At 40.0% G+C, this 15009-nt stretch overlaps 1 protein-coding gene across 5 annotated transcripts in view; it reads right to left on the reverse strand.

Annotated features, from left to right (window-relative positions):
• The window catches only part of NTRK2 (neurotrophic receptor tyrosine kinase 2), a 319382-nt gene that overhangs the window by 231707 nt on the left and 72666 nt on the right, over nt 1-15009 (reverse strand). For all 5 annotated transcript variants that reach the window (XM_053923455.2, XM_053923458.2, XM_053923456.2 and 2 more), the window contains exon 13: nt 11691-11790. In XM_053923455.2, the coding sequence (XP_053779430.1) occupies nt 11691-11790 (100 nt within the window). The remainder of the gene's footprint in view (nt 1-11690; nt 11791-15009) is intronic.

Below are 15009 nucleotides of genomic sequence, written 5' to 3' on the forward strand. Positions count from 1 at the left end.
GCTCTCGGGGCACTGTTGTCCTCATTTCTGTAATAAAGGCTGTGGGTAGCCCCTAAGCCGCTGCCAGTTCTCACTGTCTTTGACTCCACCAATAATCACAAAAATGCAGGGTGGGTCATTATACCTACTTAATGTTCAAGCACCGTGATAAGGAAAAATAGAATTCTCACAATAGCTTCCCTCAATGATTTTGAAACACACAAAATAAATAATAATTTATAAGATAAAATAATGTATCTAATATAGTAACACTGACTATAAATCTCTTCTGTCACCCATGGCCTTTTCCAATATAGACAGCTGATGTATACCAAACATCCATCACCTCGAGAAAGGGTTATCCAGACAGACCTGAAATTAAAAAGGTGAATTCTTGGTGGAAGCCAGGATGCTCTTGTTTTTGTTTTGTTTTAAGAAAAGCCAGTATGCAGAAGGAATGATTGGATTAAAAAACACCGTTCTGCAACCCTTAGAAATTAAAGACTTGCTTCAGGAAATGATCAAACTGGATACTAAGCCCATCAGACTCAAGTTGTAGGGGGAGGAGGCTATTTGGCAGAGGCCATGCTGTCGCCCTGCAAATTGGGAAAACTTGCAGCTAAAAGATCTGGCGGTCACCATCTTTAAAACGTGTCCAAATTACCATAGTAGTATAACAACCTGACATCACGTGCTTACACATGTGATAGAATGTGAAGTCCGCAGCATGTCTGTGACGCTTTTCCTCCCAAAACGTTTCGCCCAACTTTAATCAAGCCTTTAGAAACAAGTTCTGATTCACAGGAAATGCAGAGGATAGAAGATGAAGTAAAGAAACTCACAAGTAAACAGGCGGACAGAGGCAGAATGAAGAACATTCTCAAGGACAGCTGGCTTGTCTCTTCAAAATTCAATGCCAGGAGAAAAATAAAATAGAGGCCATATTTTTGACTGAAAGGGACCAAAGAAACACAGTGACCAAATGCTACGCATGAACTTTGATTTGATCTTGGTTTGAGAGATCAGTAGCTAAAATATATGGAATTATTAATTTTTGAATGATTGGGGAAATTTGATGATGTACCAGCTAATATCTGTTACTACAGAGTGGTTTTAACTGAAACCACTTGGGGGTGGGAGGTGCACAGTGATAGTAGTATTGGGCTTGTGCATTTAGGAGACGTTGTGTCATTAGTTTTAGAAGAAATATGCTAGAGAATTTAGGAATGAAGTGACGGGATGTGGACAACTTAGTTTTAAACAGCCAAGTGTTAACGAGAACTTGAATCTAGGTGCTAAGTATCCAGGTATTCATTATAATAGTCTTTAAAGTTTTCTTCAGGTTGAAAATTTCAAAAAATACAATAAAAATAAACTAAAAAAGAAAAAAATCTATAAACCTAAAAAAAAAGTTGGAGAAAACTCAAGACCCATATGTGTGACAAAAAAATTACTTGGAAGAAGATAAAGTCAGGCAAAACCAGTTTTCATGTCCTTCTGCCTCCATGGGAAATAGGAAGAGAGTCATTAGGAAGAAAAATACATTAGATGCAGGTAAGAGGAGCCTTGTAGCTTGTTCCCTAGTCAAGTCTGGGGGCTGCGAAACCACAGAACCGTTAGTCAGTGGTGGAGATTCAAAAGAAGAACTCTGACTCTTTCTGGGAGGACCTGAAAGGTGGCCAAGAAGCCAGAGAATCCCAAGCCTTAGCGTGATAAAGTAAGAAGACCATAGTGTGTAGCCCCAAATGTTTCCTATGTCCCCAAAGATTCAATGATGCCCTTTCAGAGAGGCGTATAAAGATGGCAAAATCTGGTTAGAAATACAAGATGGTACACCTGTGACTCACCCAAACTGGTGGCTGAGGACAAGTGGGAAAATGGACAACTCAATAGCCACCAAGGTGTGAAAATGGCCACCATGGCCACAGTTACACCCCCTCCCATGCTGTGGCACTCGATCATCCCTGAGGAATGCACCCCACCACCACCCGGAAACTGAAATGCAACCTGAGGAAATGGAGTAAGTGACTGATCCTGATTTGAAGAAACAAAGATAAAATTTGCTGCAATTGCCCATAATTGTCAGGTTATGCAGATTGGTAGCAGAATAAATGCCAGCTACCTAGTGCAAATAAGACTAAAAATAAATATTTTATTGAACTATAGAAATATAAACTCACATACCTTACAGACTGTGCCTGAGATTTGTGCCTGCTCCATTCTCAACCCCATCCTAGGCATTTTAGCTATGTCTCTACCCACCGCCACAGCAAGACAGGAGAAACAAGATAGAGTGTGAGAAATAAATCATTATGAGATATGCAAATAAATATACATCTAAAAATCACCTTGCAGTTTTCCACACTCATAGAGGAAAAGCTACATGTGGAAAACACAGAAGTTATTTATTCTGGGCTATGGAATGTATGTGGCACTTCAATATTGATATACCTAATGTTCCAAGGATTTATTTCAAACAAAATAGCAAAACCATGCTGTGACGTCTGACTCAAAAGAGTTGGGAAACAGCCCAGCTGTTTATCTGCTCCCTGAAACCCCCACCATTCTAGGAAGAGATGGAGCTGCAGGCTGCCTCTCTTGGCTTGAGCTGGAATGTCAAAGGTGCCCCTGCCAGGATTCATACTACATGCAAATTAATAGCAAACAGAGTCATCAGGGATGCCAACTAAAGAGGAAACAGCTTCTGTTTATAACCTAGAGGCAACACTTTCTTAAGATGAGTACAAGTTTGAAAATATATCCAGGGCTATTTAGTTTTGACCATAAAGATACAATGTTTCATATGTCAATATTAAGGAAATTGTGGTTCCACAGTGAAGGAAAAATAAAGACTATATCATTACACACCAAAATAATAAAGGATATCACCAGAAGTACATGACCCTCTTCTAGAGAGTGTGTGGTTGTTTTCAATAGTTTTGTATCAGGAAGGTAGATTTTAAAGCTGGAGGGGACCCTCGGATGCCTTTTGGTCCTGTACTGTTATTTCTAGCCTTTACACAATTTTCTTTTACAGATAATCCAGGAAGTAAGGTAGAAAAGGCTCAGTTGGGTGGTTGACTCTCCTCAAGTTTTACCAGGACTACTAAAGTTGACAAGCATGACTGTACATAGAAACTCCACCTCATTCCCAACATTCTCCCCGCACCTGCCCACTGCACTCCCACCCCTGAACTCCAGCCCCTTCCTTCCTTCCTTCTACTGTCACTAGTCAGGGCTGAGATAACTCTACTGCCTTCATGGCAGGAAATTAATCTCTTACCAAAGTCTTACAGAGTTCAATGCAGTTTCTCTCTCTCTCTCTCTATCCATCCGTCTTTACGTTTTTCATTTTCTCTGTCCTGAGACCAGTAAAGTTCCCAGATAATCACAGAAGAAGCCAGTGTGTTTAAACAAAGGTCTTCTACTAGCACCTGCCTGGCCACACCTTGGGAAACCCTTTTTCATCTCTGATAGGCTACAAATACATAAAAAAATTTAAGTCCATTTTTAAAAGAAATCATTTTAGTAGTCATAATATTCTCCATGGAAAAGGAAACCACATCAGGACAGAAGGCTTCATAAACTTCTTTCTAGATTTAAGCTAATGGTTATTGGGGGGAGGCTCTCTTCCCCATCCACCCCCAACCTGCCCTTTCTGCACCTTCCCTACAGTAAATGCTCCTCCCAAAAGAATCTAGTAAAACCTACATGCCAGATCAATCACTCAATCAAACAGATTTCTCATGAGTGCAAAACAATTTAAACTGATAAAGTATTCAAAGACAATAAAATTAAGAATTCGCAATAATTATTGCATAATGTCTTCAAGGGCCGAAGAGCTTAAAATGAGCATAGTGTTCAGGAACTTTATATTCATAATGCATGCCCATAAAGTAGAGACACATTATAATTATAATTTTTCTATCAACTCAGTAATAAACCTTAAGACACTACTATATACTATATACGTTTGGGACATTTTTCTGCAATTCGGACTCAGTGTAAATGCAAACAGTACTCTCGTACTCGTTTCCTTAATAAGGTATTACTACAACATAAATCTGAAAAATAACCACCTCTCATAGAATCAGTTCAATGAGCCAGGCAGTAAACTAAATACTGATTTAATTCTTTTAATCACCTGAGAGATGGATATTATTGCCTCATTTAACCAAAGAGGAATCTAAGATTTAGAGAGTTTAAAAATTTGCCCAAAATGATGGTTAGCTGGTGGGAGATCTAGGATTTGAACCTAAGCTTATCGGATTCGTAAGTCCCTGTGCTCCTAGGTTTGAAGACTAAAGAGGTAACATCTCACAAACATAAAGGATGTGAAGTGTTCCAACAGGCTAGCTTCTGAATCGTCACATGACTATTCTGCTGATTTAAAGCTAAGTTTATTTCCACAATCATTCAGTATTCTTGCCCAAAATAAAGTAAGCTAAAATCAGAGCATATGTTACAATTTAAGCCAAGTTATATGTGTTCTTCGTCAATTCTAAAAAGCTTGTCCACCAACATCAGATGCTAGAAATGAAGAGAAGAAAACCAAAAGAGAGAGGAAAGAATGGAAAAATAGGAAGCACAGAGATGTGGAAGGACAGAATGACAGGGGTGGGGAGAGAAAGGTAGAAAAGAAATAAAGAAGGAAAAGAAGAAAGCCATCATGTTTTCCAAATTGGGAAATCCTTTTTAAAGTACGCCACCATCTGTGTAAGAAGATCAACATGAGTTCACTGTAGGATTTATGGAGGACCAAAGAAGGGGTAACAATTTTTACCTGACTCTTAAATACAAAATTTAATTTCTTAAGGAACCCTTCACCTTTTAGTGAAACTAGTAGTGTGGAAAGTCCCTAAACAATACAGAGAGCACTTTCTATGTTACAGGCAAATCTGGAATCTCCCGTGTATCACACTGGGAGCGTGGGATGCCCCCATGAGACCAGTAGCTTTAAAAGTTCAATGACAGTGCCCTTGCAAAGCTAAGGAAAGAAAAGCTCTTTCTTCCATTTCTGTCTTGGGTGATCTGGCCAGTTCCTAAAACTTTTTACCCCTTTTCAAGATGCTGCAGAGAATAAGCATGCTTTGTCCTCATAGAGACGAGACTCAAATGTTGCCCTAAAAGAAGTGAAGGTAGACCTTCCCACCTCCTCCATCAAACGTACAGAGAAAACACTTTGATAACATCTCTAAGTGACAGGAAAGACACGCTTGGCTTAATTCTTTTCTTTTGATAAATTTCCAATTTGTCAAATTACCAAATAACTCTTTCAAATGATGTTTTTTCTGAAGTTTCTGAGAATCTGAATTTTATTTTAAAATTTTGTTCTCTACTAAGAGAGAGTAAGATATACCTGAAGCTCCCCCTGAAGCCGGAGGGAAGGGCAGTTAAAAATGGTTCCTGTGAAAACCATTCTACTGGTTTTCTTTCATACTACTTTTGAGGTTTATATTCCCTTATTATGAGAGAGAACCAGCAATGCTCCTTACTTACTTTAAAAGAAGAGTTAATCGCTAAGTTCTTCAAGATTTCTTTTTCTTCTTATTAGTGGCTTCTAACTCCAGAAAGACAAAACAATATTCTTGGTCTCTCTGAAAATGTCACACTGAGTCTTTCAAATATCTTTATTCCATACAGCTATGAACAAGAAAGACTACTTCACACCAAGTTTTAAATTTTTTCAAAAAGATTAAAGGTCTAAGTTTAAAAACACACAGAGCAAAACTGGTAAAAGAAATAGGGTAGGAAAGTCCTTCCTAACAAGCAAGACACAGAAACTAAAGTGGAAAAGAACAGATTTGCTTCTATACTAAAGTAAATATTTTTTTCCAAAGACACTATTAAAAAAGTCAAGCATAGAAGGAAATCTGAGCAACATATATAGTCAATGAAAGATTGATTTTTTATACATATGTATAATTTGTAAGATAAGTCTATAAATCAACAAGTAAAAATAAATGCTTCTTATTCTTCACATAATAAAGTTGTTTAACCTTACTATTAATCAAAATATCATTTTAACTGAGTGGGAAAAAACATAAAAGACTGACAATATCTAATATAGATGCATGTATAAACAAAAAGTTGGTGGGCGTATAAGTTGATGAAGCATTTTTGCAAGGTAATCTATCAGTATCAATAACTAAAATATACACATTTTTCTCACCAATCCATTTCCAAGTATCTGTCTTAACTGTAAGATATTATTTGAAAGAATTTTCTGTAAACTTAATTAAAATGTAAATGTCCATTTCAAGGAGAAAATAAATCACAATTCATCAACAATAATAATAGTCAGTACTTGTATAATGATTACTAAATGTCAGGAACTTCCCCGAGTGCTTCACATGTAAATGCAGTTTGTCTCATCACAACCTCATGAGGTCGATGCAACTGTTGCCCTCAATAGTTGCTCGAGCCGGAGAGGATGAGACGCTTGCTCAAAGCCACACCCTTGTAATGGACACAGCCAGGTTTCACACACACGTGGCCTGGCACCAGACCACTCCGAAACACCAGTAAATAAAACTCAGTACAGCTCTCAGTACTGACATGGTAAGATCTGCAAGGCAAATTGGGCCCTCAAAGTGGGGGGAAAGAGGGGAACATCTGCAACAGTGTCGACGATAAAAAATATTAAAAAGAAAAAAGATGCAGACAAAATTAGTATTATACTTTTTTATGGAACCAAAAGTAAATATATTTATTTGATTATCTCCATAATAAGGGAAGCTATATATTTTCTTATTCATACAACCTATGCATTCTAGATGGTTTGAGAAGAGAAATGTCCACTTTTAGTTTTATCTATTTCCAAAGTGCCTAAAATTGTGAAAAATAAGAATTGATTCATGTGTTACTCTTACAATTTTTTAATGGTATTTGTCTTTAAAAAATAGTGGGGTGGGGATTGGTGGGGGGGGCATATGGAAAACAGTTTGTCCTTACAGATGTTTCTACAACTGTTTCTGGCTTTTGGTCACATTTTTCCCTCTTTTAAAAGTCGATCCAAATTTCTGTTAAACTCAGCCTCCTAAGTGTTCCAGAACTGTTTTCAGCCCATAGAAAAGGCTTTAACCTTCGACCTCTGTAGCTTTGGCCCCAGTATGTTTATGACTATTTTTAAATAGCCAAATTTTTGGTTGCTGTTGAAAGACATTTAGAAGATCATTTATAAGAGGAGAAACATAAACTCTGGACCTCGACTCTGAACTTAAGAACACATGGCTCTGCATTCTTAGGCAGTGTAGTTGTTTGGTCAGTAACCAGTTAGAAATATCTACCGCTCAAAAGTAGGAATGAATGCAAAGGAAATACGGAGACTATCGACCCGGAGTGAGAGAAAGCCTCCCCCCGCCAATGCCTCCTGCAGGATTTCTTAGTGCCCCTGAGGTATTTACTCTAGAAGGACAAGAGACACATCAGTACCTAGGGAACAGATATCATATGTGCACTTTCATCACGAAATGCAAGGAACTCAAAGCTGATGGCCAAAACTATTCTTACCATGGTGATGAGTGCCAAGCTCCCTCCGCCCTCCTGGCTCCCTTATATTTTTTCCAGCCCTGCACACCATCAACGCCCTCAGCAGGCTCCCCATGTGGAGCACTCTTGGAAGCCAGGGCAGCCCCTGGGCCCCCAGATGCTTCCATTTCCCCTTCATGGGCACTTCAACATTTTCAATGAGCAAAGGGAGCCAGGAAGCATTGTGAGAGCTAAACACAAGTGAGAGCACTCGGAGGCCCGGTTGCCTGTTCCTTGGGCAATAAAGCTGCTCTGGAAAAACCTTCCTGGCCTGCTTCAGTGGAAATTAAAATTAAAATAAGTCAGAGGCAGCCTTAAAACAAAAGGGATAAAATTATGCTTTTACATGGAGGAATATCAATACAGACATACAATTAGATGCATGTGTTCCACATTTTATGCATCAACAGTAAGCACACATACGATTGATCCCAATACAAATGGCCAAGCCCTAACAGGAGAGCTTTATTTGGGGTTTCTGCAGTTATGATAACTAGATATTGGACCATAAAGCAATAGGGCAGTGTAAAGGCACAGAAAAGAGCGTGGAAAAATGCACTGGGGTAAATTCTACTTCTGGACATCATTTTCAAAACAGGGCCGGTAGTCTCGTGGTCATAGAAACAAGAAGTTTAAAATATATCAAGCAATAATGCAAGATACGTTCTAGGTTAACATGCAGATGGGAGCCCCTAGCTGCCACTTCTGCTGGATTCAGAGCAGGACAAAGAGACATATTCCGAGGCCATATATTCAGAGAAGCAGAAATTGAGGATGTTTGTGTGCAAAAATGGAGAGCCAAAGTGGACCCTCCACACTGGAACAACAGCGATTATCCAAAATAGCATGTGAAAACATAAGACCAAACCTGAACAGGATGAACTCCTGTGTATGGTCATTAGTGACCTGGAATAATTGAACACAAAAGGGGGGGAGGGCTTTGAGCCCTTCAGAAACTTAGAAAAGCCCCCCAGTCTCTCTTTAACCATTCACAGATGAGCTGTACTCCACATACTGTTGTCCAATTACCAAACTGAAATGGGCGAAGTTGAAAATCCTCTGTGATCATTCATTCAGTCAGTTAATATTTATTGGGTGCCAACTGAGGATTTGACACTGGATAAGTAATGATGAAAAAGACCAGCATGAGTGTTGTCACCATGGGGCTCACAGCCTGGCCTACCTGTTCTAGAAGGCACGCACCATCGGCATTTGGTTACGGTGAGTCAACAGAACAGAGGAAAAACCCTACGAAGCTTGCAGTCACACAGACCCATCTCCAAAGAATGCACCACAGCCTGTTGGTTGTATATTAAAGTCAAGGTTTAAGTCCCTGGTTTGGAATATAGAGATCCCCTTCCCCTGGAAGCAATGCCATCAATAATGTTTGGGTTCTCAGGTCAATCCATGAAGCTGGAGTGGTCCTGTATTCAGCAACGGTGTGATTTTAAGAGGTTTCTGGTTTGTTACCCAAGGCCCTTCAATGGTATTAAACTGTAGTTTATAATCACGGATTGAAACAGTCAATGCTTAAGACCGAAGTGTGCAGTGCTGGGGATGGGTAAGAAGATGTGCTTGTCTATGGGTGGGCTGGCAGCGCTCCTCAGCCTCGACCTGCCTGCAGGACAGGGAATACAAGTGGGAACAGAATGTCCTGGAAGGTGCTTGTGAGGGCGAGAATGACACTTGGAATAACTCATTTGCACTTGAGTCATTGCTTCTGGCCAAGGCTATGCACATTTCATACCTGGTTACTCAGAAATCACAACTAACATGTTTCTTAGTTATTTCAGGAAGTATAATAGTGTTTTTACATTTTCTTCCCCTTTTCAGACATGTTTTTCCAGCAGTAATCGCAACCCTAATAGCATTTACAGTACATTAACTTACATGAGTTTTTAATACCACCCTTGAAGCAGTTTCGTGTGTCCTCATTGCGTGAGCCTCACCTACTGGAACCCCCAAAAGTATCAACTCAGCATCTGACTAGGGAACCAATAACCTCAGCACAGGATCGTTTTGTTCAAACCACGGCACAGACAGGCATGCAGCTAAAAATAGAAAAAGTAGCTATTCTAAACAAGAGTGTGAGTCTGCGAGACAATTTATTTTTAATGATTTAACTTATATTTAGAATTAAAAGAACGAAGCATACTGCCCGAAGGAAGTCATTTACCGGCTCTCTGACAAGGTTAAGCGAAGTTCTTCTTACAATTCATTAAGAATACCCTTAGGTTACATGTGGAAAATGTAGGTGCCATAGTGATGATCCCCCCAAATTATCCAAATAAAACACTGTTGCAGTCTCAGTGCCAGAGTCTCTGTATGAACACAATCTTCCCTGAATCTAATTCTCCTCCAGCACTGAGCTACAGGGAATATGCTAACTTTCACAGATCATTCCATCAGTCATGCTCCTAATACAAAGTTGGGGTGGAAAGGGGTTCTCAAAGCTGTCGCTGAGCTCCCAGGATGTGGACTATCCTCTCCCCAAAGAGCCCATGAGATGGAAGGATCTCAAACTGAACTCTCAATGTAAGAAAGGGAGAGAACTAGAAGCTGGCTCTCTCTGGTAAAAATCTGTGCCTGGGGACATCCACTCGAAGTGCTTCTCAGGAAAGGAAGCCCCTGATCAGAATGAGGACAGCAAAACGTCATGGTAGGTGGCTGACATGCAGAGAGCATAAGCCTGGCCCAGACCTGGGTGCCAGCTGAACAGGTGGACCCAGGAAGGTCTGCGAAGCAATGGGTAAGTTTGGTTTGCAAGGCCTCTTCCATGTCTTGTCATACTCAGAGCGGGTAGCCCGAGTTTATCTCACGGAACAGTGGTTCTTCAAGACTACTCGGGCAACAGCAGCATCAGCATCCCTTGCAAACTTTTAGAAATGCCTATTTTTAGGTCCACTGCAGACCTATTACATCACAAACTCTCAGGGTGGCCCAGAAATCTGTTTTCACAAGCCCTCCGGGAGTTGCTGATGCAAAGTCCAGTTTGTGAACCACCACCGGAGGATTAGTTAAAATCACTGTAGTACAGTTCCTCTCCCAAGACTGTCATAATTGGAGAATGAGAGATCTTTCCATCTCCAAAGGAAATGTCAAGGGTCAGCCAGCCAAAGGGGAGTCAGGTGGAGGTTTCGGGGGGTTGAGCCCCAGCTTACCACTACTTCCCTCATTCATCTTGGGAATCTTGGTGAGAACAGGCACCAACAAAGAGAGAGGAGAAAACATCAGGAACAGATCTGATCCACCCCAGAGCTCAGTGTACGCTGAGTGACTTCTGGCTACTTAAACATTCTCTTCCAAGTAAACAAGCTGCATTAATAGTAGTTGCAATAAACCATACAGATCAAGGAAACCCACCAGACTTTCTCTCCAATGCCACTAAGACACCATGGAACCTTCTTCACAGCTTTCCCAAGGTAGTGGCTGTTCATAAGAGACCACACAAAATTCAACAATAACATAGTAGTCAATATAACTTTAAACTTCTCAGAAAATGCTCTTAAACCACTAAAACTCTTGACTATAACAAGAAGATTTAAACAAGTTTCCCCCCCTAAAATTAATTTTCACTGCTCTAAAAGAGACCAGTGATCTATTCTTGGGCAACATAATCCCTAATTTTTAATCAAGCACTCAGAATTTTTCCACTTTAAAAGAAAAGTCACTCATTCGTAAAGCTTCTATGCACCACCAATGGCTGTTGTTTTGCTTCCCAGTGCCGTTCAAATGTCAAAAGATGAGAATCTGAAAAAGCAGTAGCAGCACCAAAAGCACACACAGAAGATCTAGGAGTCAACATGCACAGCAGAAAGAGCCTTTCTGCACAAAATACCCACATCCATCACTAGCTTACTGCCTCTTGGAACCTTGCCTGCCTTTCCGAAACGAAAGGGAAATGGGTACTATTTGCCTATATCATTATTAGTCACTCAATACTCCGGAAACCAGTTCTGAGTCTTCTAGGACAACTGTCCTCATTGGAAAGTGGGTAGTGCTGAGTAATCAACATTATTTCTCTTTGTCTTGGTTTGTAGTAGCATATCCTTGTTGCTATTTTTCAGCCTCAAAACCTAGTGATTGTAAATCAAGCTGCTTCCTTCTTTAGTGGTAATTAGCATTAGTCATAAGCCAAAATGATTTCGCATAAGCAGTAAAATAAACACAACCCTCCTTACCTTTCATGCCAAACTTGGAGTGTCTTGCCAACTTCAGCAGAAACAGCATTACCAGCAGACAAAATCCCACTACAGACGCAATCACCACCACGGCATAGACCTAGAGAAAGGGAGGGACAGCAGTTACAGCCTTGCTAGCTAGTTCCCTCTACCCAGAAGATGAAGATGATGACAGGTAATATTTATGGAATGCTTACTACGACTTGCTCTTCTAAGAACTGTATGTACATCAATTCATGTACATGAATTGTTAATCCTCAACAACCCTACAATGAAGAATGTAGGTCCTATTATTATTCCTACTTTACAAATGAAAAAAACCCCATAAGTTAAGGCTATAAAATGGCTACCTAATTAATATTAGATAAAGATATAGATATATGTAATTGATATAGGTACAGATACATGTAATATATCTATGTTGAGTTATACATGTAGATATTGAATATATCTCTATCTCTTCCTATCTATCTACCTACCTACCTACCTACCTACCTGGAGAAGAAAAGAGAAAAACATGAATAAAAAATATTGATAATTTTTGAAGTTGGTGAAGGAAGTAATGGGATTCATATTACTATTCTTGTTACTGTGGTGCATGTTTGAAAAATATTCATAACAAAAATACTTTTTTAGGTTGGCTATTGTTGCTCCTAGAAGTCAGGGTCCCCTGGAGCAGTGAGTATGGAAGGGAGCAAGAAGGCACTAGTGGGTGACTTCACTTGTGAAAGATCATTGGGTTATACATGTATGATATGTGCTCTTCTGTATATGTATGATAGAGGTCCATACAAAGGGTTTTTTTTTAAATTTAAAAATGTAATTGCAATGCGTGGATTACGCAAGTATTGAGAGTAAAGGCAGATCTCTGTGAACCCTGTCACGACCCTGAGCTGGAGACTGCAGAGGCACAAGCACACAATGCTAATGAATGAAACACACACTAACATTTTAGAAACAAAGGTGGACGCAGGGCTGTGTATCTCCGGCCATTCCTACTGCTCACCTCAGGGCCCAGCTTCCAAGAGAAGTTTGATTCTCTAAACTTGGAGTTGGCTAACGTTTGCTGAAAAGGCAGACGATTTCATTCCTGCAGCAAGATCTTAGACTAAGCCAGCGGTTCTCAAACTGAGAAATGTGGCACCCAGCAGACACTTTGCAATTTGGGGTTGTCACAACTAGGGGAAAGGTACTACTCGCACCTACTGGGTTGAGGCCAGGGATGCTGCTAAAGCTGCTAAATCTTTGTTGACTAAAATTTGGGGATTTTTATTACTGCAGCATAGCTTATCCTGACTGATATACCTATCTCACAGTAAGGGCAGTACAGAGTAAAGATTAAGAATGTGGGTTCTTGCCCTAGCCGGTGTGGCTCAGTTAGTTGGACTGTCATCCTATAAACCGAAAAGTCACGGGTTTGGTTCCAGGTCAGGGTGCATACGGGAGGCAACTGATCAGTGTTTCTCTCACATCAATGTTTCCCTCTCTCACTTCCCTCTCTGTCTAGAACCAGTGGACATATCCTTGGGTGAGGATTTAAAATATATATTTTTTTCCTTCCTGAGTTTGCAATTTACATTTACCATTTATTAGCTACATGGCTTCAAAATTACTTAACCTCTCAGCATCTCACGATCTTCATGTGTAAAGAAGAAAATGTAATAATTCTACCTTGTAGGTTGTAAATCCTCAATGAGTTAACACAGATAATAGGCTTGGAACAGTACCTATCTACAATAGACAATAAATTCATGTTGACTATCAGTATAATCATAACAATGATGAAACAGATTAAGAAAAAATTTAATAAGCAGCCCAGTATCACACCTTTGAAGCTTGGCACTTGAACCAAAATCTGCCCAAGTATAAATCCTGCAATTTACTCATTATACTTCCTCTCCAAAGAATGTGGCTGAGAGTGAAGCCAGGATAATAAAAGCACATGGCTAATCCTCCCACAACACCTTCTCTGATGTCAGATGGAGACAGCATTGAATAAGTCGCAAAGCACAGAAAAAAAGCACATGCCAAGCACTTGGCCAAAGTGGAGTAAAGGTGTGATAATTCCCTTCACTGGTATTTCAGCTGTGAGCGGCTCCCCCACAGAAAGCTTTTGCAAGTGTCTGAGTAGACACTAAACTCTCTTCACAGTCTATAAACAAACAAAATGGTAACGATTCCTAAAAAGCTAGTTGAGGATCAACTCATTCTAACCAAGATCATTTCCCTTGAATTTGTCTAATAATTTTGGGTGATTTTTAAAAAACCTTTATTTCTAGCATTTTCATGGGAAAGAGATCATTGGTTTTTTTTTTTAATTTTTATCCTCATGTGAGGACAGGCTTATTGATTTTAGAGAGAAAGGAAGAGTGTGAGAGAAAGAAACATTGATGTGAGAGAGAAACATCTATCTGGTTGCTTCTCATATGTGCCCTGACCAGGATCAGAACCCACAACCTAGGTACGTACCCTGACCAGGAATCGAACCGTGACTTTCCGGTTTTGGGGATGACACTCCAACCAACTGAGCCACATTGGCCAGGGTGAGATCATAGTATTTTAGCTCTAAGTTCTCTACCTTATTATTAGATTCCAGACTTCTGCAGGTAGACGAAGAATACCTAAAGACACAAACTTAAACTCTACAGATAACAAACTTAGGATGGAGAAAGGTTAGAGGACCTGGCCTGAGTTCCAGGCCCTCTCTGTAGTCCCATGGTGACCTCTTGTCTCTTCGGAAAGCACGTGACTGGCATTCAGGAGATCTGAGTCCTTCTGTTCACGGGACACCTCACCAGCTGTGAGAGCTAGAACAGAGCCTTCACTTCCCCAAGCCACCATTTCCTCATTTATACTTGGGAATAAGAATACCTGGCCTGCCTTTTCTACATGGCTAATGAATGCTTCATTCAACCTGGACAATGAGAAGGGGTTCTACTGCTGAAAAGCAGTTAATGGCCTGCCAACAAATATCTACACCTGTTGAAGCAGTTCTAAATGCAAAGAATCCTTTAGTAAACAAAGATTCTTGTGATAATGAGAAGAAGAATTTCCTCAAAAATGGTTCAATAAAAAGCAGTTTTGTGTACTGTGAATGTGTTGCAGTGAGTACGGACGGTCTCTATGTGGGGAACAAGCAGGGGTGAGATATGCCAGTTAGGAGCTTAAATTAACATTTGGATTCAAAAGAGAAAACCGAAGTTGACATAAGTATTAGTAACTGGGATACCTACACACCTGTGGGCTTAACACATGCTCTTGAATTCCTGATGGACACAAACCTTTCTTAAACCAAAATATATTAAGTGGTTCAGTATGA

Source organism: Desmodus rotundus, chromosome 1 (genome assembly GCF_022682495.2).
Source record: "Desmodus rotundus isolate HL8 chromosome 1, HLdesRot8A.1, whole genome shotgun sequence".
NCBI lineage: Eukaryota > Metazoa > Chordata > Mammalia > Chiroptera > Phyllostomidae > Desmodus > Desmodus rotundus.